Raw genomic sequence first — 22984 nt, 5'->3', positions numbered from 1 at the left:
CTAGCAATTTCCATTTACTACAATTCACATCTCTCTATTCAAGAATGTTCCAGAGCAACCAGCAACACAATTCATTGAAATGTACATGTCATAGCATTTCCCTCTTGTGTTACCAATTCCTTTAGCCCTTAAAAGGTGCTGCTGTTTAAAGCATTTTGACTAATCCTTACAGACACCTATACACAAACATAAAAGATTTATAAATGACCCAAAATGGCACTGCCCTTTAGCTTTTCTTCTCAAGTTTCAGAGTTAAAATGTAAATACACTGGGTTTGAGGCCTATATAACGGGCAAGTAGGTTTCTTTCTTTATGGTGACAATCTGCCTCTATCCAGAGAAACAGAAAACAACACAAAGAAGGCGCTGCTGAGGGATAGCTACCCAAGTTCAAGCACTGAGTGCTCAGCTTAGCCCTGGGCCTGCAGCGCAAAGATGGACAGCAGCAGTAGCTACATCAGAGCAGAAAACAAAGCCAGAAGAACACAACATGGTTAAGTCAACTAGACTTCAATAAAATTTCTTTAAAAAAGGCGGGGGGGAGAGAAAGAAAGAAAACAAAGGCCAGGGTGGGGAATTCTGTGGGGGAAACCATTCTTTTTTTTTTTTTTTTTTTTTTTTTTTTTTTTTGCGGAACGCTGGCCTCTCCCGCTGCGGAGCACAGGCTCCAGATGCGCAGGCTCAGCGGCCATGGCTCACGGGCCCAGCCACTCCGCGGCATGTGGGATCTTCCTGGACCAGGGCACGAACCCGTGTCGCCTGTATCGGCAGGCGGACTCTCAACCACTGCGCCACCAGGGAAGCCCGGAAACCATTCTTAATTTCCATTTAAGAATGCCTGTGACAGCTCCCTGGTAGACACTGAAGGACAAGGAAAATGAAACAAAAGCTATTTCAGCATAGAATGAGGCAGAAGGAAGGGTACTAAGCACAGAGTCAGTCTAAAGAGTCGAGAGGAGTAAATCTGGAGCCACACACTTCACTCAGAGATCTTGACTATCTGCTTTACCTACAATGCCAAATTAGCTGCTTCAGAATCTTTTTCAGAATCAGGATATAAATAAATTCAATCAACACAGTGAGCAAATTAACTTACAGAACCAACAAATCTCACTTGACCACGTAAGGGATGTAACACTATCTACGGAAACCACGCGAAAGAAACAGGTCAAATGTCACCGGTTGTTAAAATGATTAAAACCACCACCAAGTGTCACTGGACTGGCTGAGTGGGGTTTTGGAGAAATGGATGAAGACCACTGCCCCTATCTGTGATCAACGGAAGGAACACTGGGCTGGTGCTCAGAAGACCCAGGTGTAGCCAGGACTCAAGACACTAACAAACCACACCCAAGCTCGTGATCCATCAAATGGGAATATTTACAAGATGATGGCAAAGTTCCCGATTTAGCTTTAAGTTCCACAGTTTTGTTCAACAATTGTCTATAGTTTCTACTTACCACTGTGAAAGCAGCAGCATCAGTGCCAACGGACTTAGTAGTAAAAGTGGCTCATAAATTCAGAGAAAACAACATGGCAGAGAAGAGAATTTGAAATAGAAATCATTATTCTCGTTATAGATAAAATCCAATCAAAATTAAACCCAATAATTACAGAGACAGTATACTTAACACGCATGGTCACTTTTACTGCTATTTTAACATTCTATTTATTTATATATTTTTTAAAATCTATGTTTTTTTAGAGTTTAAGAACCCAGCAAAATGTCCTATGACTAGTACAAATTCAATAAACATTTGACAAGTTGATGAGCAAACAAAAAAATTTAAACCTGTGCCCAAATAACAGTGTTAGTATCATAGAGTTGGGCAGTGTACTTTTAAAAAGTTATTACTTTAAGTTATCGGTATTCGAGTTTGCTATAGCATCTTAAAATACTTAATTCCATTTCGCTGGTTCATACTGTTAATAACATTTATTGAAATGGGTAGCGACTGCCCTTGTAGCCACTGGTCTTTGCTCAGATATTACATTCTCTTTGAGGTCACCCATCACCCTCCCACCACTCTGCCTTTCCCTCTCTTTTCTCCATAGCTAATAATGTAACACATTAATTGGCAAAAGTTGTAAATCAGCTGCAGTCCTGAGTATTCTTTAAAAGTGGACAGGAATTAAAAACTGAATCAATTTTATAATGGTGCAAACATTTTCATTGTTAAATAACAGAATGTTACCCTTGTATTTCCTCTCTTCCTTAAAATGAAAAATTTAAACCCTTCAGAGTTCTTAATTTAACACTGACTTAAAAAAAAATAGGTGACTTCTGAAATTTATTTCAGCCATAATCATAAAGCAAAGAATGCAGTATGGTCCTTGAAAACAAAAATAACCAACTTAGCATTCAAGTGGCCTCTTACTTGAGGGCGCTCTACAAGGCAGCACATCACAGAGATGGGTGGGTATTGTTAGTTAGGGGAGGGAGGCTCAGGTCTGCTTAGACTTAGTAATAGATTTAATGTTTCAACTGCAATATTCTCTCAAAACTATCTGATGTTCATGAAGTACTTAGACCCAAGAATATCTTTGCAAATATCCTATAAAATCATGAACGCACATGTATTATGTTAAATAACACACCACCCCCAAATTTACTATGAAAAAATTCAAACATACAGTAACCTTTAAGGAATAGTACAATGATCACCAGGACACCTACAGCTATATCTATCAATTATTAGCATTTTAACATATTTGCTTTAACTAGAACCATTTGAAAGTAGAGACATAAAAGATGCTTGGCCCCTAAACATTTGAGCATGTACTGCCTAATTAAAGGGACACTCTCCTCCTCGACCCTAAGACCACTATTATGTTTTAAATATAAAAATAACTGTTACTAAAATATCTTTTTATAATAATCCATGGTCAATATCCACTTTTTAATCAGTGCAAGATTCAAATACAGAATAAAAAAGTATGATTATTTCCTTACCTTAAAAGCATATTTGCGATTAATGTGATCCTCGGAGGTAAGCATAGCTATCTGAAAACTAGGCAACAGTATGCTTCCCAGAATACCCTCTTCTTTCTCATCTAAGAGATAATTGAACATCTGATTAGAATTTTAAATGTTCTCATGAAACAGAATAAATTTTCTTGAAACTTATTTTGACAAAAATCAAAAGATTTTCATATATGAATGAAGAATTCATGTATTGTTTAGGTAGTTCTTTGTAAGGTTTTAAAAGAAAATATTAAACAGCAGAGTATATATACTGCTTTACTTTCAACACGCTTCCCTATCCTAAGCAAATCAGAAACTGGCCCACATGTCAGAAAAATGTCAATTAGACAGAAAAACAGCATACATTTGTTTGGCATATAGACGGCATTCTACAAAGCCTTTTGACATGTGAATCACTGAAACTACATTAGTATATAAGTGATGACACAGAAAAGTTATAAAAGGAATCCACCCACATTGCTGGTAGGATATAAATGTGCAACCGTTTTAAAGCTAGGACAAATGCACGGCTCACTTGTCACATCCTTCAGACTTGGCTCAATTTCTCATCAATGAAGCCTTCCTTGACTGCTCTATTTTAAAGTGCTTCCCACCCTGACCCATCCCAGAGCCCTCTCTTCTCCTTCTGGAACTCCAGCACTGTCTCCCCTCACTACCACCCCAATTATTGCTGATACACTGTATGTTTTAGTTTTTTATTTATCTTCTTTCTCTCTTCACTGGAATGTGAACTCCATGAAGACATTTAGAACAACAGTAGGAGATACTCAAAAAATCTTGAATAAATGATGATACACATAAATACATTATTGTTAACTATGCTATAAAAATCATATGCTTTTTAAGCATATATCTTTGAAGGGTTGTTTTTAATCAGTTGCTACAATATAGAATAAAGTTATGGGAATAAATTACAGGCCTACAAGGCAAGCACATAAAATATACCCAGGAAAATGATAAAACATTAATCTCCGCACAGTATAGATTCACATTATTAACTTGCTGCCTGGGGGCAGAGATGTTTAAGAAACTTGAAATACATAGTACATTGTTAGAGACCCAAAAGACAAGTTAATAAAGCTGTGCATTAGGCTGATGAGCTCACCAATGAGAAAAACCATAAATGAGAAATAATTCTTTTTATTATGCTTGCCATGTTTTTTTATTATTATAAACTTAACGAGGGATTTTATTTATTTTCCCCTCACTTCTAGACTATATGGTGAAACTTCCAAAAGAAAAAAGTCACATTAGAGGTTATTTCTATAGCTTGTCTCATAACAGTGGAACAAAATTTTGCTTTTACTATACTGTACTCATTCAGGTATAGTTCACTAATACAAGAAAGAATGAACAAAAGTGCAAATTTATTCTAAAAGGTAAAAAAAAAGAGGCAGACAGCAGACATCAATTATAGAGAACATGACAATTTTCTATAATTGAGTCATATTCTAATTTTAAATCCAATTTTATGCTTATATAAAGCATATAATCAGAAACAGCTTGAAGTCATCTTTATTAAAAGATTATTTTTTATCAAATAATACCTTCTTCTATGTTGCATAATTGGAAAACTGACTTTCCTAAAGTTATTTCAGAATATGCAGCAGCAATAAGCACAGGGTGACTTCACTGGATTATCATGGACTGTTTCCTGGCCAGATTCCAAGCAGCTCTGAGATCCTGGGCAAGTTACTGATGCTGGGCATCTCAGTTTCATCTACTACAAAACTGAGGAAAACAAGGCTTACCACTAAGGAACTTGTTGTGAGGGTTAAATGAGTTAACAGACATAATAAACGCAATAATGCACTCAGCTCATACCAAGTGTTCAGTAACTACTGCCATTATTACATAAAAATGAAGGCATATAAAATCTTCATCTGTCAAATGACTATCCGAAGAGTCCCCTGCGAGGTCACTTAAATGTTCCTAATCATTTAGTTCTCTACCTAGGTAACTGCCTTAGTGTCTATCACCCAGAGGGCCTCGTATACTGCCAAGCGAAGGGTAGGAACTGAGTGATGTTTGTAGAAAGAATGAAATCCTCGTTGGGGACGGAGAGTCGGCCGGGCCTTTCTTAGACCGCACAGCAGCCTAACTTCTCCCTCTGCCCTATCCTACTTCCCTCCGTCCCCGGGCCCAGGTCCCGATACCAAGAACACTCCCCAGTAGGCCTCTTGCACCCTGATCTCCATCACAAGGCTCGCTTCCTGAGGAACACAACCTGAGGCAGAAACCATAAAAATCTCAACATTTTAGTGGATTCAAGTGACATTTTAGATTCCCCCATTCCTTCTTTCGCTTTAAAGACGTTTGGGAACAAGACAAGAAATACATACAGTTACAGCTGGGTAAATAACTTACAGCCCGGAGTACTGTTACTCATTATCGTTCCCTCACCAGAATACTTCAATATTTTGCTAACTGGTCTCTTGGCTTCTAGTTCAAGTGCTACGGTGATTTTTCTAAAATGTACACTTGATCTTGATACTATTTTTGTATTCAAGACAGGAGTGTAAATTCATTAGAATAACAAACAAATGCCTTTTGTGCCTTGATCTACTTTTGAGCCTTTACTCTTGCCACGTCTTCAGACGTAACCTTCATTCCTTAAGTCCTATACGTAATTTTACAAATATGCCATGCTCACTCCTGCTTTGTATATGCTAAGTCCTTTGTCAAGATTACCCTTCTTTCCTAATCCCTTCCTTGTCCAGGCCTGGTCAACACTCATCAACACAACTGAAGACTATAACATTTTTTCTCAGACTCCTTCAGCTAATCTGTGAGTTCCATAAGGAGATGGGTTTATATTGTTAATTTCTGCATCCTACCACCTAATAAGATGTCTGGTGCATCAAAAGAGCTCCCTGGGGCTTCCCTGGTGGCGCAGTGGTTGAGAGTCCGCAGGGGACACGGGTTCGTGCCCCGGCCCCGGAAGATCCCACATGCCGCAGAGCGGCTGGGCCCGTGAGCCATGGCTGCTGAGCCTGTGAGTCCGGAGCTTGTGCTCCGCAACAGGAGAGGCCACAGCAGTGACAGGCCCGCGTACCGCAAAAAAAAAAAAAAAAAAAAAAAGAGCTCCCTGTTAGCTACCACCCTAGTCTAAAGCCATCATCATTTCTACACAGTAACTGCTAACTCTTGTTTCCTTCCTTCCCCTTTATAACTCATTCTCTAACAGCAGCTTGAGTGAGCTTTTTGAAATGTAAATCAAAAGCATATCACTCTTACGCTTAAAAATACACAACTGTTTCCTTATGGTATCTTGGGCAGAACCTCAACTCCAACAGAATCCAAGACTGGTGCGATCTCCCATCCATCTCTTCCCCTACTGCTAACCTCCCTGCTTGGTACACTGGTTTCTTTCTGCTCCTTCAACATCCCAAACACTTTCCTACCACAGAGCCTTTGCACTATTGCTCCCCCCACCTGGAATGCTCTGCTTACTCGGCCTCCTCCTCGTCATTGGGATCTTGCTACCTAAAACATCGGCGCAGAGCCCTGGTCCAAAGAGGCCCTTGCCCCATGCTCCTCTTTCATATCATGGCCTTATTTTCCTAAAAACACTTACCATGGTCTTGTTTATTTATCTATCTACTGTCTCCCTGACCTCTCTAGATGACAAGCTTCATGGAAGCTTTCTTTCACTGCTATTTTGAAAATACCTGGAACGAAGCAGGTCCTGCTTAGTAAACATTCGTTGAGTGAATTGTGTCCCATGGTAAATTTTTTCAATAGACTGACTACAGAATAGAGCAATTTCAGTACTTTATCACAGTGTTCACAATATGCCTGGTATATTGTAAAGAACAGTCGGAACCTGAGCTTCCACCTGGTGTTGGACGCTATCCCATTGCAAAAAAACAGCAAAGTTCTTATTCTCTCTCTGTATTATTTCCCATATCCGTAAAACACAGACTGACCTGTCAAAAAATTCTGACAGCACATTCTGTATGTTAGTGTATTAAATGCTTTGAGACATACGGAAGAAATGAATGGGGCCATTGTATTCAGGGTACAAGAGAAGACGAGATTGGTAATTCCCTGGTGGTCCAGTGGTTAGGGCTCCACGCTTTCACTGTCGTGGGCCAGGGTCCGATCCCTGGTCAGGGAACTAAGATCCCACAAGCTGTGCAACGTGACCAAAAAAAAAAGAGAGAGAGAGAGAAGACGAGATCTGGGTGTTTAGGAGAAGTGTCTGGGTGCAGATCCTGGCTTTGAGACTTGCTTGGGGAGACAGGCCAGCAATTGGACCTTGCTGCCCTTAGTTTCCTCTCGTGTGAATGGGAATAATAAGATTTGCCACCTTATCAGGTGGCTGTGAGGAAGAGATGGACAAGATCATAATGCTATGTGCTTAGCATATAGTAAACGCTCCAAAAATTGCAAGCTATTATGATCATCTCACTAAAATCTGACAGTTTTTATTTAAAATCTGACATTTCCTATTGATAAAATAGTGAGAATGTAGTATCATATGCTTCTTTCCAACCACCTGAAGAATGGAAGTGAGTTAAATGTTGTATCTTTCCTTTCTATATCTTCTTCTTTTTCACATTCCTCCTGTCTGGGGAACTGTACTAAAATTAATAAATACATTGAATGTAAAATGCATATGGTTAATAATAATATGGAATCTCATACTCAACATGGCTTCTGAATTCACCTTTACTTTTTTCAAATTAGGTTAAAAGTTTTTCTATTTTAATAAAGGTGACAAGTAGCAAGCACCTTTCCATGAGCAATAATAACAGCAAAAGACAAGGAACTCAGTGCGCTTTTTGTTGCAAATTAACACTAAGAAATTTTTATATGAGAAGCAACAAACATTTTCTTGTTCTTATTTAAAGTTCTAAATAGTCTATAAAACGTACTGAAAAAGGGAGAAAAGTACAAATTATAAGCTTAGGAATAATGTATGAGTTACAAATCCTGACTTTCTGCAAGACTGGGAAAACCTTTAAGGAAAATTGTAGAGTAAGTCTGGCACTTAACTAAAGATAATACCACAGTTGCGGCCTGACCAACATCTCTATGACAAAATGAAATTTTATAGTTCTGGTTAATTCTGACTCAGCAGTACTTCTCAACCACAGTATTTAGTGGAGGAAAAAAGATGAATACAATTCTAGTAATTTCTAATTCTGAAGGTCAATATGCACATGTTGCTTTGATAGATGACCACAGAATTTTGTCACACCTTTTTCTGGACAATCACAAAGTAAATTTTTTTTTTTTTTTTTGCGGTATGCGGGCCTCTCACTGCTGTGGCCTCTCCCATTGCGGAGCACAGGCTCCGGACGCGCAAGCTCAGCGGCCATGGCTCACGGGCCCAGCCGCTCCGCGGCATGTGGGATCTTCCCGGACCGGGGCACAAACCCATGTCCCCTGCATCGGCAGGCAGACTCTCAACCACTGCGCCACCAGGGAAGCCCCACAAAGTAAATTTTAAAACTGCTAATATAAATGAGTAATCATGCACTGACAATCTAATTCTTTAGTGACTGTTTCCAACCAGACTTTAGGGAAGAAGGAATGGTTGTCCAGATTCACGATTTTATATTGTAGCTGAAGCAGATTTCTAGGGAGAGCACAGTCTATGCACCCCTTTCTCTGTTCGTACCAACTTTGTGGTATCTAACAGATCCACATGGCACATGATCAGAGACTTCTCTAGACTCTGACTTAAAATTGTTATTAATCAACAACTTATTAACCAGAAAACATTAAAAGAAGAAGAAGAAAAATAAAGGACAGACTTCCCTCGTGGTCCAGTGGTAAAGAATCTGCCTTCCAACACAGGGGATGTGGGTTGGATCCCTGGTCAGGGAACTAAGATCCCACATGCTGCCGGGCTACTGAGCCCGCGTGCCGCAACTACAGAGCCCGCATGCTACAGAGTCCCCACGTGCTCTGGAGCCCCTGAACCACAACGAGAGAGAAGGCCGCGCACCACAACAAAGAGGCTGTGTGCCGCAAGGAAAAATTCTGTGAGCCACAACTAAGACCCCAAAATAAATAAATAAATTTTTAAAAAAGAAAAAAAAATTAGAGAGAGAGAGAGAGAAAGAGAGAAATGAAGACTGCCTTTAATAATACCTTTATTTCTTCTCCACCAACATTAATAGCCTGGTTTGTATCTCTTCTGTAACTTTCTCAGTGTTTCATGGAGGTCTTTTTGTTTTAAAAAAAAGTGTGTGTGTGTGTGTGTGTGTGGAGGGCTGGAAGGGATCATAATAAATACATTCTATGTTATTTTTCTTATCTGCTAGTACATCATAGCAGTCTCTAATCTAATGCACTAAAATCATTTGCTGGGGAGAATGGGATATCTAACAGACTAATGGCTAGATCTGACAAAACTGACAAGTAAAAAGAATCAAACATCAAACTAACGTTTTTCACCTATTAGGCGCTGAATTCAAGGATAACGTTATAGAGTGAATACTCACATGTTTTTCACACAAAACAAATCAGTTCAGCACAATCAGATTACAGAAACTGGACCAAAACTAAGGCCAGTCTGCTTGAAGCACAATGTTGCCTCTGTCCCTCCCGCCTTACTCAGAATTACATGTCAATAAAGAAGAGATTTTCTTGATACTATTTGTTGATAATAAAATAGCAAAAAGATTTGTAATGTTTTCTCTTTAAAAGACTACCTGATACTTAACATACATTCTATTGTTTACAGTAAACTCACCTCTATAATAAAAGAGGCAAAGGTCAGAAAGCACGAACCAGCGTTTCTTCCATAGCTTCATGCCAGTACTGTCCTGCATTAGATCAGCATATTAAAGGATTTTTTTTTCATTTCAGAAAATTAAAACTCATTTCTGGTTTTCTTATTTGTTTAAAATAAGCTTTTAAAACAAGGTGTGTTTGACATATGCTATACAGAAAGCTAACTAAAATGCTAAGCAAAATTTGGGGTTAGTTTTCTAGGGACTTGTATCATATTAAGATATTCCCAAGTATACTGGTCTTTGAAGAGTAATACTGTCATGTAAAAGGAATTCTGTTGAAGAAATGTGATTTGGTTTCATATTTGCAAGCAATTTGAAATCCACTCTATTGAACACGTCTGCTAGCATGAGAATAATGTAACTGTGCAGCAGTGTGTGCATTCTGGAAAACCAGATTTAATAAATATGTTAATCTTCAACAAGAAGAAAAGTATGTGATTTGAAATTATTCCAAAGGTAATGTGATTTTAAATGACTGCAAATAAAGGAACCTTAGCATATAAACACATTTTATAAACATTTTTTTCTTCTTACACAAACAGCTTGGGTTTTGCTTATCCAGCAGAAAAGAGTACCTACTTGGCAGCTTTTTCTAAGTTATTTAGGTAATAAAAATGCCAAGTTCAAAAAAAATCACAATTTCAATGAAAATTACCTTCCCACATGCACTAGAGCAAAACCACAAGAGAAAACGAAACACAGACCCAGACCCAGACTGAGAGACACACACACAACACACACAAAGGCAAAAAAGAGGTCAGTTTGTATGTGCATTGATTTATATTTCTTAATTTACTTTCTAGTTGTGACTATCATCTAAAAATGTCTTTAGAACTGAAGAAATTATATGGGTAAAAATCTCCTGAAGTAAGGGATCTGTCCTTAAAATTGACAGCTACACTAAGGAAAGCTCTCCCCCGCCCTCCCAAATTACATGGTATTTTCAATCTACTAATTAATTATCTCTTTAGTACAGATAATTAAAAAGTTTAGATCTTTAAGTGGCTCTACAAACAAATATTCTCTGTAAGTCACAAACCTTATAAAATAAACACTCATGGTAGAGAAACTGGTTGGTAACGCTTTGGCAATACTAAATTAACCAAGGGACCAAGAAATAAGAACAGCAATCATTTAAAATAAGGATCCTATATCCTCTATAAAGCTCAATATCACACAGAGCTATTTCAATAGAATTTGGACTCATTAGAAAGTCTAGTTAAAAAAACCTTTTAGCTTGGATAAGTTTAAATGTCAGATGGTTAAAATATAGTAAATGATCTTTAAGTAAAAATGAAAAGCTGGTATCCAAGTTACACACCCAATCAACTCAGTAAGAAATTGGCGAAACTAATCTGAATGGGAACTCTCTGGATTTTAAGTGGGTCTTCTGCCAATACAGTAGTTTAGTTGCCACCCAACAGACAGAACAAGGTCTAATGAATGTTTCGTAACAAAGTCATTATGAATTTTAATGAATATAATTATTAGGCCATCTGAAAGCAATTAGCAATATTTGACAGAATCAATTAGCACTATCAATGAAGTAATATTTAACTTGCTCTGCATCATAAATGTAGAATCAGAGAGACAAGACAAAGAAAGATAAAGGTCTTGAATGCCGAGTTATCTCAGTTATCTGGAGTTCATTTAACTGAAACCCAGCTGCAAACCAGAAGGTGAAAAAGAAAACAAAAGCCTCTGAGCAATCCAAATAGATGTCACCAAGTCCAACGTACATGCATCCCTACTAATTCCAAAACGTACAACAATGTTCCAAAAAAGCTTAGTTATCAGGTTTCCCAGATAACAGAACTACACAAACCCCAACTTATCAGGGTATCTGAGTGACCCATGCTTGATCAAACAAAGAAAAAACAGTACAGACACTTAAGAGAGCGGTCTTGAGAGCACAGAAGCAAAAATCTGAAAAAATCAGAAAAATCTCAACTTATGATCAGATTTCTCTATAAATTAAAGCAGAGAAGTACATAATTCTACATTTCTTGAATGATTTTTATAGGATAGAAAAATGTACAATACCTCTTTTTTTTTCCATTTAAAAAATATTTCTGCCTAGATAATTTTAGCATGCTGTTCTTAACATTTTCAGGCAGCATATATTTAATTTCAAATTTAGAACTACCTGCCCACCCCCGCCCACAATATCTCTAAGTAACATCCATTACTTTTTCTTTCTCCGTTGTCCCCCTAACTCTCTCCGTGGTAATAAGAAGTGCAGAATCTGGATGCCCACTACAGCTCTTTCTCCACTCTATACAATTGTCTTAGGTGCCTTCGGCAGAAAAGGTCCCTTTTGATTCTGTCCTTTTTTCACATCAAATAGGAAAAAAAAAAAGATACCTGTTTATAAAGCCAACCTCGTCTGACCACAGGTGCATTAGGATTCCTTTTAATTGAATTTGATCTCTTTCCAAAATTATGAACTTTTTTTGAAGACCGTGAAGTCTAAGAAAAAAAAAAAAAAGCCCAACAGAAAATGTGGTATTAATGCCTAGATACTGAGTTTATTTTTCATCTTCATAATTTTAATCTCTTTTCAGATTTCTCTGAAACTTCCAGGATTTAATCTTTTCAGGTGAATTATTGCAATTCCACTTTTAGGTCTTAGTTGTTTCAAATGTAAGAATTCTGCACAAAGACTTTTCCTCCTCTAGGAGATTACAGAAGGATCACAAATCTCTCTCCTTTAAAATCTGCGTGTACAATTTTTAAAAAGGCACAGTGTGTGGCACTACCTGCTAAACAGAAGGAACCTTGAGTAAAAATAATATTAACACATTTTAAAGAATAAACCAAATGACAGTACTTTTTGATTTATATCTGCATTTAATCGTGTTGCTCCAATTAAAGCAAGTTAACAGTGCCATGTCACAAGAGCAAATCTAACAGATAAAATAGAAACAAACATATCACATCAAGTCAAAACAAGACTGGAAGGATCTGCTTAACTTCATGTAGTGTTTTCTTCTTTACGGACAAACTCTGAGCGTGGATAATACCAGACAGATGGTGTTTACCATATTCTTAAAAGTACACATAATCTTTTAAAATACTGCTGTGTTTATTGCGAACATTTTATCTTGGTGCGAATGATAGCAGTAACCAACAAACATAAAGACAAAGAAGCTGAATTTGAATTTCTCTATGAAGGTAAGTAATATCAATTTATCTCTTATTTTTCAACTTATCTAGAATCTTTGGAAATCTAGTACATTACATTAGAATCTCCTTTTATGAGGCTTGTTATCAGTACATAATAGAATTTTAAGGCCCAATATCAACCATTTTTGGGGGATACATTTTAATTTACTTTTGAACAGATAATGCTTAAACACAGTATAAATCTCAAATGTTACAAAAAGATACAAAAGGACCAGTCTACTTCTCACCTCTGGACCCCAGCACCCAAACAACCCCAACACAACCCTGTGAGGCAACTGATACCACTGTGTATATATGTGTCTATCCATCTGAATAACTTTTCATAGTTATGGAATATCTTTTTTTCCCCTCAAATAACTGCATACATAATACCTACTCTTCAGTATACTTCTCTAATTATCATATAAATTACAGATATTATGCATGCATTTCTGTGGTTGGATTTCTCATTTTCTATTTTGACTTCTGGGATTTATGTCATATTTTAGACAGCCCATCTGCATTCTGAGTTTATTTTTAAAAAACCTCCATTATTTTCTGTACTGCTTTTAGAGTTTTGTTTTTACCGCTTTGACACCTGATCCATCTGGAAAATTTTGGGTGTAAAGTGTGAGGCATGGCTCCAACCTTCTTTCCAGACAATGACTTACTGGCCCTCAACTGGTAAGTCATTTTTCTAGATTTTAATTAGTATAAATTTACAAGCATTATAATGCTGAGTTATCCTGCTAGTGTTTTATGTTATACAAGAATTAGAAATAATTTACATTATTTGAAAATTTATATTTACTTGTAATATTCTACAATATTTCATTTAAAAAACCTTACCAGGCATTTAAAATAGATAATTGTCTATTACCCATTTCTTTACAATAACCATAATTTACTATTGCAATAACACAGTGGCTTGATGGGTTTTCCTTTAGCAGTAAAAGATTTTACATTTTAAAAAAAAAGTATAATATGATAGAATATATATCATTCTAGGCATACTTAACAGTCAGAAAATGGGAGTTCTAGGCCATTATATTTATCTTCACCATTAAAACTTAAGTTGATTCACTAAACTGCCATTTTCTCACACAAACATCCATTACATTTGTAAAATTCCAAATCTGAACTCTACAATATTTAAAAAATCATTAAATTATTAAAATATAAGCTTACTACTTTATATTCTAAGCCACTGCTTCTTATGTCAATTACCTCGAATGTAATTAGGTTCACGAAATAATAAAAACGAAATGATTATTCTAAAATTCTAAGTCCATTAAGAGTAACAGTAATAGATATTACCAATTATACCAGTTATCAATAATTAACAGTAAGCAAAATAACTTACTCTGCCTACAGGGCTCACTGGATGCACTCCATAGTCTGAAGTCATGTTATAGTTAGAAGCTTCATTTATCATACTTATAGGTCGTTCCTTCTTTTCGTCAGATGTCATGGTTGCAACGGTCCTGAAAATATAATATGCTAGAACGCTAGAACTTGCTGTTTATGTAAACTACTGTACAATAACATTTCCCTAGAGTTAACAATGCTGGTGTCTGATTTTTTCAAAACAGCTGGGTACTAGTTGGAGCTTAATAAGCTCTAGAGTTGGAGCTTAATATTTATAACTACTTTAAAAATAATTAAGCACAACTTAATATCATGTTTATTTTAATAAGCCTTAATACAGATATGCTACTTGGTCATCTAACTGGAACATTAAAAATTTAATTACAAGATTAGCGATTCTAATATTGAAAACAGTAACAATGATAGGGAATTCCGTGGCAGTCCAGTAGTTAGGACTCTGTGCTTTCACTGCTGAGGGCGCGGGTTCGATCCCTGGTTGGGGAACTGAGATCCCGCCAGCCGCGAGGCGAGGCCAGAAAAAAAAAAAAAAAGAAAAGAAAATAACAACAATGATACCAATAACTAATTTTTGTGAACAAATTTATAGTATATAAACTATTTTCACACATATTTCATTTGATGCTTATAAAAGTCCTTAGAAATGGTAATTGCCACTGCCTCTGATTTAAGGATGAGAAAACTAAGCTCAAATTAGTTTAATAATTTTACCAAGTTTACAGTTTCCCTGACCTTGCATCCTGCGCTCTTGAGTTTACTATCTGTGTCTGAGCTATTGTAAAAACAGCTTCTGGAATTACATTACTCATGAAAAAAATTTTAAGTCATGTTTCTATACCATACATAGTAAACAGACAACATTCTGTTATTATACTTGACTGCAAATGTCCAGATAAGAAAACTGTTAAATCGTACTGTATTTAGTATGGATAACAGCAATTTCAATGCTAACCCCATTTTTTTAACATCTTTATAGGAGTATAATTGCTTTATAATGGTGTGTTAGTTTCTGCTGTACAACAAAGTGAATCAGCTCTACACATACGTATATTCCCATATCTCTGTATGACAGACTCTAGGTCCATCCACTCACTACAAATAACTCAATTTCGTTTCTTTTTATGGCTGAGTAATATTCCATTGTATATACGTGCCACATCTTCTTTATCCATTCATCTGTCGATGGACACTTAGACTAACCCCATTTTGAACAGAGGCATTCCATGAAACGCTTTACTTACTGTTCATTCACTACAAAAATACAGTTGTCCTGTGATGGCTGTCCTGTGACTGGATGTTTACAGGTCACTTTCCTTTCATTATGGCTGGAAGAAAACAGAATAAGAGAAAATGTACGTGCTATTACCACAAACTTTAAAAAAATATCCTGGTAGCAAAATAGCCATTTCTTTATAGCAACATTAAAGTTAGTGAATAAAGGAGATGCAATTCAAACCCCCAGGTGTTGACACTCCTACATAACCTTTTCTACTATCTACCATGTGTACACATTTGTGTAAACGTTACTTACAGTTTTACAGTACAGCTAGACTCACCACTCCCAACCCCATGCTCACCCCCAGTATGACCTCAATTTGTTCTTCTATTGTATAAACAAAAGTAAGTTGATCTGACTCCACAATCATTGTATCTTACGTGACAGGTGGGCCACAAAAAAGTATGAGTATCCACCTACCTTCATTATTTGGTATCCCAATCTAGGTACGTTACAGAAACCTAATGCCAAATTCATGTATGGAAGAATAAATCTAACAGTACTACCAGATGGGCACTGGCACATTAAAACATAGTACCACTGAAAGAGCAATAATTTATGGCGTTTTGGTTTCACAAAGGAATCTTTACATAAATAATGTAATGGGATTGATTTTTATGATACCTGAAGTATGCTATAGAAAAATGGAATCTGAAGGAGAAAACAAAAATCTTAAATGAAATGCACAAGCAACAACACAGACAAAGAAAAATCTACTTATTATGTTTGCTGAAAAAAAATCTGGTTTGATTAAAGAGTGACTATTTTTTGGAGAATAAGACCTTTGCCTAAGAAATACTATTCTTTCTAGGTCAAATGATAGAATTAGGCTTCTATTGTTTTCTAGAAATGAGAGGAGAAAAATCCCAAACTATTTATCTAAGCCAAAAATAACAGATGCCCAAAATAATATGCAATATACATTGATATACTAAAAAAATATACATCATTTGTAAACAAATATTTTTTTCCCATTTAGTAACATAACACAAAGCGACCTGTAAGGAAGATCAATTATTGGTGTGCTAGATCTTAGAAAACTTACTTTCATTATGGAGAAAATTGTCAAGATGTTGTACTGAATACTGCTTTGTTAATCTTAAAAGATTATTACATGTGATCTGTATTGTAGGACATTTATAACCACAGGTCACAAACTTTCTGACAAACTTCAGATACTTAAGTTCCTTTTCCAAATCTGAACTTTCACTAATATTATTTTTATTGTTTACTCAAGTACTAGAAACTTTATTAAATAAAACTAAAACCGTATAAAAGAAAAGGTATACAGTTAAAAAAATTATATGACTATTGTGACAACGGAATGATTGGTGGAATATAATGTGTTTCTGTTAATCCTTTAGTTAATTGGTGCTTATTACACCAACTGGTGTTTACAAGACTACTAAATTATCAGCCTTTTGCGGTGTTTTTTTCTTTTACAAAACACATTCAACAACACCTTTAAAGCCCAAAGGTGTTAAAAGGTGGTGGATTTAGATATTTATTTGTGGTGATATTTTCACTACATAGAAAGTATGCAAGTGACTTTATTTTAACTGTTGATTTTTAAAAAGTACAACAGTAATAAATAAAATAAAATTCAAATTAAAAAAAAGTACAATAGTGGAAACCTGAAGTCTCATAATGGGATATCAGTTTATGTAATAAGCAATAAATTGATAACAGAATAACTAAGAAAGTACAGCCTCTGGAGATAAGTGGAGAACGATGAAGTACCCAAATGTGATGAATACCACGAATGTGTCAAGGTATGTGAATTCTCATGTTTTAACAGAATAAAACACTGTGGGGGAGAAGGGGAGTAAATTTGTGATAGAGATTAGACACCTTAATAATGAAAACTGGAGGATAGCATCTTTTTTCCTTAAAGTGTCTTCTTGGGGAGGATCATTAAAAAGCTGGAGTTGGTTGAGTGGAAGATAAAACAGAAATATAAAAATTCTTTTTATAAAAACCAATATTGAAAAAATAAAACAAATAACCCCCTATTGTATTATTTTCCTATGATATGTCATCTTGTCTAGAAGGAATATAGCAGACTCTAATCCTAATATTTTAGAAGCTGTGAATTATAACAACACGGCCCTGCAACGGTTACTGGGATAAGAGATTCCTCTGACCTCTGGAACAGTAGACTTGAGTACCCATTAGACAAGGAAACAGGGCAATGGAAATATTAAAATAAAGAACAGTCAAAAAGGAGCACAGGGCTTCCCTGGTGGCGCAGTGGTTGCGGGTCCGCCGATGCAGGGGACGCGGGTTCCTGCCCCGATCTGGGAGGATCCCACATGCCGCGGAGCGGCTGGGCCCGTGAGCCATGGCCGCTGAGCCTGCGCGTCCGGGGCCTGTGCTCCGCAACGGGAGAGGCCACAGCAGTGAGAGGCCCGCGTACCGCAAAAAAAAAAAAAAAAAAAAAAAAAAAAGGAGCACAAACATTCTTTTCCCCGAAAATGGATGCTATTTCAATGAAATTGACATTTTTATTGTACAAGTACTTTTTTTTAACATAAAGTAAACACAGAAGTCCTCTGAAATGTTTATTCATTTGTTCTGACTTATATTTTAAATTATAGTCATTCGAGATTACTAGGTTTCTATAAAATCCAAATTCAGAAGATTGAGATTTTATAGGCAATTAGTTTAGTTACAAAATTGTCATCTCCCATAAAACAACATACTTAGCAAATAAAAAATGAGAGTAATGTTTTCTAATCATTTTGTTAAAAATGAATTAAAATAAATTAAGAGTATGACAAACCAAAATATCAGCCAAACCAAATTCCAGTCTTCACTGTTTAAACGTCGTAATTTTCCACTACCTGAAAGGACTGTCAATTCTCACTGCTCTTGTGCAAATCTATTTTTATACACATTTTAAAATTTCAAAACCATTCCTTCTTATTATGTTGGCATTTACACTTCATTTTTATACTAATGTTGCATTTTTAAGTACTGTAATGGTAAAGGATAAACATAGTTTCTAAATTACTCACAGAAACTAAAAATATGAGTTAAAAGCATACTGAGTGCCAATAAATGACAGCAATGTAAATGAAATCCAAATGAACCTTTGAAAACATAAGGAAAAAGCTATCTCTGTTAATGCACAGAATTCTTTTAGTGCATAATACATGAGTTCTTTAATACACACAGCAACTGGGCACTGCGGGAGGTGGCTGGCCGAGGTATCATGTCAGGACCACCTTCCTTGGTGCAAAAGAAGAGTGACTGCTTAGGGCCACGAGGGGGCAGGGAAGACAAGATTCCAGCCTTCAATTCTACCAGTTTGTCCCCAGCATTATTTACAAAGTGTATCTTTTCATCCTACGCTCAGCCTTTTTGTAGTCCAAAGGTTGTTTTTTTTTTCCTCCTCCTTTGAAGGGCCTCAAAATTCAGATCAAGAGTACCATCAGTTTTCCTATAACATTCATGGAGAAGTGTATTCCAATTCAATTCATATATGAAGGAACCATTTGAGTGTCACATAAATCCTGCATTTGTTTATGCATGATCCCGTCCATGAGAAAGTCTAGGTGAGTGCAGAAACGGCACCTTGATGATGCAGCCCCTAGGAACACACAAATCACACACCTGCACACCCTCCAATGTCCACCAGCTACTTCAGTTCATTGCCTGCTTTATGAAACACACCCATCCACATGCAGTGATACAACTTTTTCTAGTTTCACAACTTCCTACTTCCAACAGTTCCCAATAATTCACAAGCTGAAACCCTTCCAATTCCATTTCCACAAGCAAACTGCAGGGCTTTCTCAACGCTGAGAGTGTATGTAGTATTTTTGTATTTTCTAACCATTTAATACATATGAAACTGTGCTACCACTTTCATTAGGTTCCTATCTTTATTTTTATGTGTTACTAATGAGGTTTTTTAGTGCTGTGCCCCTAAACCCATTTTCCACAAAAGCCCCGTGCTTTCATTGTCCAATTTTGCACAGAGAGGCAATTTTTAGGAAGACACATGCCGTGTTACAGCAAAAGTGACTGTACTACTAAATTATGAACTAACATACCTCTGTGCTACTAAAAATGCATTTGAAGCTTTACTAGACAAGGTGCTATTTTAAAAATCCTTGCCAGAGATTTTATGCTCTTCATGACCGAAAGGGAAAAATTGAAAAGATATGGTTTTATATAAATTTGTGCTTCTGGAGGAATCCTTATAAAGAAGGGATAAAATTCAGGTCTTGATATAAAATACACTTATGGTCACAGAACAAACTAATTCCCTTCTTTCTGACTCATTGTGGCATAGGAGGAGGTCCAAACTTTTCTAAATATGAGATCAAGCATTCGCCTCCACCTAACTCTTACTTCCAGACTTCTGTCTGTGATGGTTTAATGTGTAGGTTTAGACCAGTGGTTTTCAACTGGGAATGATTTTTATCTCCCATGGGACATTTGGAAATGTCTGGTAATATATACATTATTGAAGTACAGTTGATTTACAACGTTGTGTTAATTTCTGCTATACAGCAAATTGACTTATTTATGCATATATACATTCTTTTTTATATTCTTTTCCATTATGGTTTATCCCAGGACATTGAATGTAGTTCCCTGTGCTATACAGTAGGACCTTGTTGTCCATTCATTGTCTGGTAATATTTTTGAATGTTACAACTGGGGCTGGTATGTAGTGGGTAGAGGCCAGGATGCTGCTCAACATCCTGCAATGTGCAGGAAAGTTTTCCACATGAAAGAAGTATCCAGCCCCTAATATCAACAGTGCTGAGGTTGATAAGCCCTGCATTAGACAATCAGAGCCCTCTAACAATGAACTCTACCAAATAAGCCACATTTATTATTTGTGTTCCTGTTCTTCTCTAGAGACAACAGAAGCAGCCATTGAGACCACTGGTCCATGAAGCAGACTACTTAGGTGTGAATCCCAGCTCTTCCTCTCACTAGCTAGGTGACCTTAGGCAAGTTACTGGGCCTGTCCACGCCCCAACTGCCTTAATTAGGTAACAGTAGCTATGTCACAGGTTGTTACTTTATTTGTTCAGAACTGTTCTGGGCACCTGGGGATGGCACTGAATAAAACGTAAAAAATCACTGCCCTCATGGAACTTACTGTCTAGTGGAGATGTTAAGAGTAAAGAGTATAAACATGGCCTGGAACAGACAAGCCCTCGATAACTGTTATTTATTTTTGTTATGAACTACAGGACTTTGAGCATATGTTCTTGTCATCAGACTACTGTTCAGTCACCTGTTTAAACTGTAACAGTTCATATTAACATGTACCCCCCAAACTGTTTAAAAACTCATGTTATCCCACTACTCAGTATTTATTGTAAAGGAATAAAGTTGTGATTGCTCTTGGCTTTCATGCTTCTGGTCAAGATACCCCTAATATGTCCAAAAACAAAAAATAGAGGAGAAAAGTCATTCTAATATAAAAGCTCCAGAGCAAGAGTAGCTATGTTTTTAACACAGTATTCGAGAAGGTTTTTAAATAGTGACAGACAACACTTAAAAAAAAAAAAAAAAAGGCTTCTGCTATTCCAGAGAGTTCAGGACTGAAGAAAATTGGTCATATTCAATAGCTGAATCTGAGGATCATGCTCTATCAAAGGCCCAGATAAAGGATTGAATCAATGCCATTTTTAGAAAAGGTTATCAAGAAATTGACAAGTTGCAACACAAATTGCTCGTTCTTTGGCACTATGCCCTCTTCACTATTTATTACTAGACATTTAATCATTTACTAAAACTAGAAAATCAAATGAAAGACCTGCTTAATTCCAGCCTTTATGGAACTATTCCATTCAATAATAATTTGGTTTTAAAAGATATTAAGATGAATAAATCAGTGTGTGAATAAAATGGTGTATTTCCACCAAATTATATAAAAAACAAATTAAAAATGACATATCTACTGGAGATGAAACAGAAATTCATTACTCCCTTATTCTTTTTCAGATCTTATCTGTGAAGTGAACAATGCAGCATGGAAATAACTGTACAAGAAAACCTGGGCAAAGGTGTGCTGTTTTAGCAGTTCTGAGCTCTACATCAAATGGGAATAAGCTGATAAACTACATGGCTCCTATAACCTATTTATGGAAACAAAATTTAGTGGGTTAAGAGTCAACTCTAAGCGGCAGGTTCTGTTATGTGAAGAGTAACTGAGACTGTGGGGCAGCGCTCTGAAGACCAGGGATGATGGGTGTCCATTTCCAGGCTTGCCGAAGGAAGACATTGTTTGGTTCAGTCCACGTTGCTAGTCTGCTCTCAGCAGGAGAGCAGAGGGAGGATTCCAACCAACCACATCCCTAAGGAAACAACCCCCATACACTAAAAAGATGCATAAAATGCACATTTCAAATATAAACCCCAATAAAATTACAGGTTTAGAAAGAGAGGAAAAAAGATGTCTGCTAATATGGTGTTTACATTTTTTAGTATAATGATAAAAGTCAGGAACACTGACTTCAGTAACACTGAAGGAACTGTTTCATTCTTAACGGAGTGTTATTTCAAACTACACAAGGTAAAAGATGAAGTATTTATTTATTTATTTATTTATTTTTTGCAGTACGCGGGCCTCTCACTGTTGTGGCCTCTCCCCGTTGAGGAGCACAGGCTCCGGACGCGCAGGCTCAGCGGCCATGGCTCACGGGCCCAGCCGCTCTGCGGCATGTGGGATCTTCCCAGACCGGGGCACGAACCTGTGTCCCCTGCATTGGCAGGCGGACTCTCAACCACTGCGCCACCAGGGAAGCCCAAGATGAAGTATTTAACACAACTGACTATGAACGGACAAATGAAATCTGGTTATAAAACTCCTGTCATCCAACAGTAAGGCCAAAACTTTGCAACTTTTGTTGAGCGTAAATGTAAATTTTATATCAGATATTTATAAATAGGTAAAATACCCTCACAAGAAGTTCTTTAAAACATCAGGATTTGTCTGATTTTTTCAAAAATGAATATAGTACTGAGAGTACTAGATTGAAAAATTAAAATGAAAAATTAGAGCAATGCGGCATATAATGAATCAATACAGCACATGGTATTATATTCTTTGAACCAAGCATGGAAAGGTGCTATTCCTGATTTAAAAATAAGAACACTTGAGATTTCAAGGAGATATTATTCATGACTGCATAATATGGCAACACTGATTGGCTTGTCCTGTTTAGTTAGCATCTGCATAGTCCCAAACTGGCTGCTGTGGTCCCAAACATCACATGCAGACCATAGAGTCCAGAGGTGAAAGTAAAGTCTCTGCTTACATATTCCTTTCCAAGAAATTTCCCAAGAGCTCCCCGGCCATCCTTGTCCAGGCTCTCATTAGCCAGACATATGCGTCTATGTCTAATTCAATCAACGGTAAGTGAACTCACACCATTCAAGATTCACAATT

At 36.7% G+C, this 22984-nt stretch overlaps 1 protein-coding gene across 5 annotated transcripts in view; it reads right to left on the bottom strand.

Moving 5' to 3' along the window:
* Positions 1-22984, bottom strand: part of PLEKHA5 (pleckstrin homology domain containing A5) — a 237922-nt gene that overhangs the window by 77816 nt on the left and 137122 nt on the right. For all 5 annotated transcript variants that reach the window (XM_060111854.1, XM_060111846.1, XM_060111847.1 and 2 more), the window contains exons 4-8: positions 15530-15613; positions 14266-14386; positions 12102-12206; positions 9695-9767; positions 2953-3053 (exon numbers count right to left, since the gene is read on the bottom strand). In XM_060111854.1, coding sequence (XP_059967837.1) covers positions 2953-3053; positions 9695-9767; positions 12102-12206; positions 14266-14386; positions 15530-15613 — 484 coding nt within the window. The remainder of the gene's footprint in view (positions 1-2952; positions 3054-9694; positions 9768-12101; positions 12207-14265; positions 14387-15529; positions 15614-22984) is intronic.

The sequence above is a fragment of the Mesoplodon densirostris genome, chromosome 11, assembly GCF_025265405.1.
Source record: "Mesoplodon densirostris isolate mMesDen1 chromosome 11, mMesDen1 primary haplotype, whole genome shotgun sequence".
Classification (NCBI taxonomy): Eukaryota; Metazoa; Chordata; class Mammalia; order Artiodactyla; family Ziphiidae; genus Mesoplodon; species Mesoplodon densirostris.
This window is presented reverse-complemented; position numbering and strand designations above follow the sequence as displayed.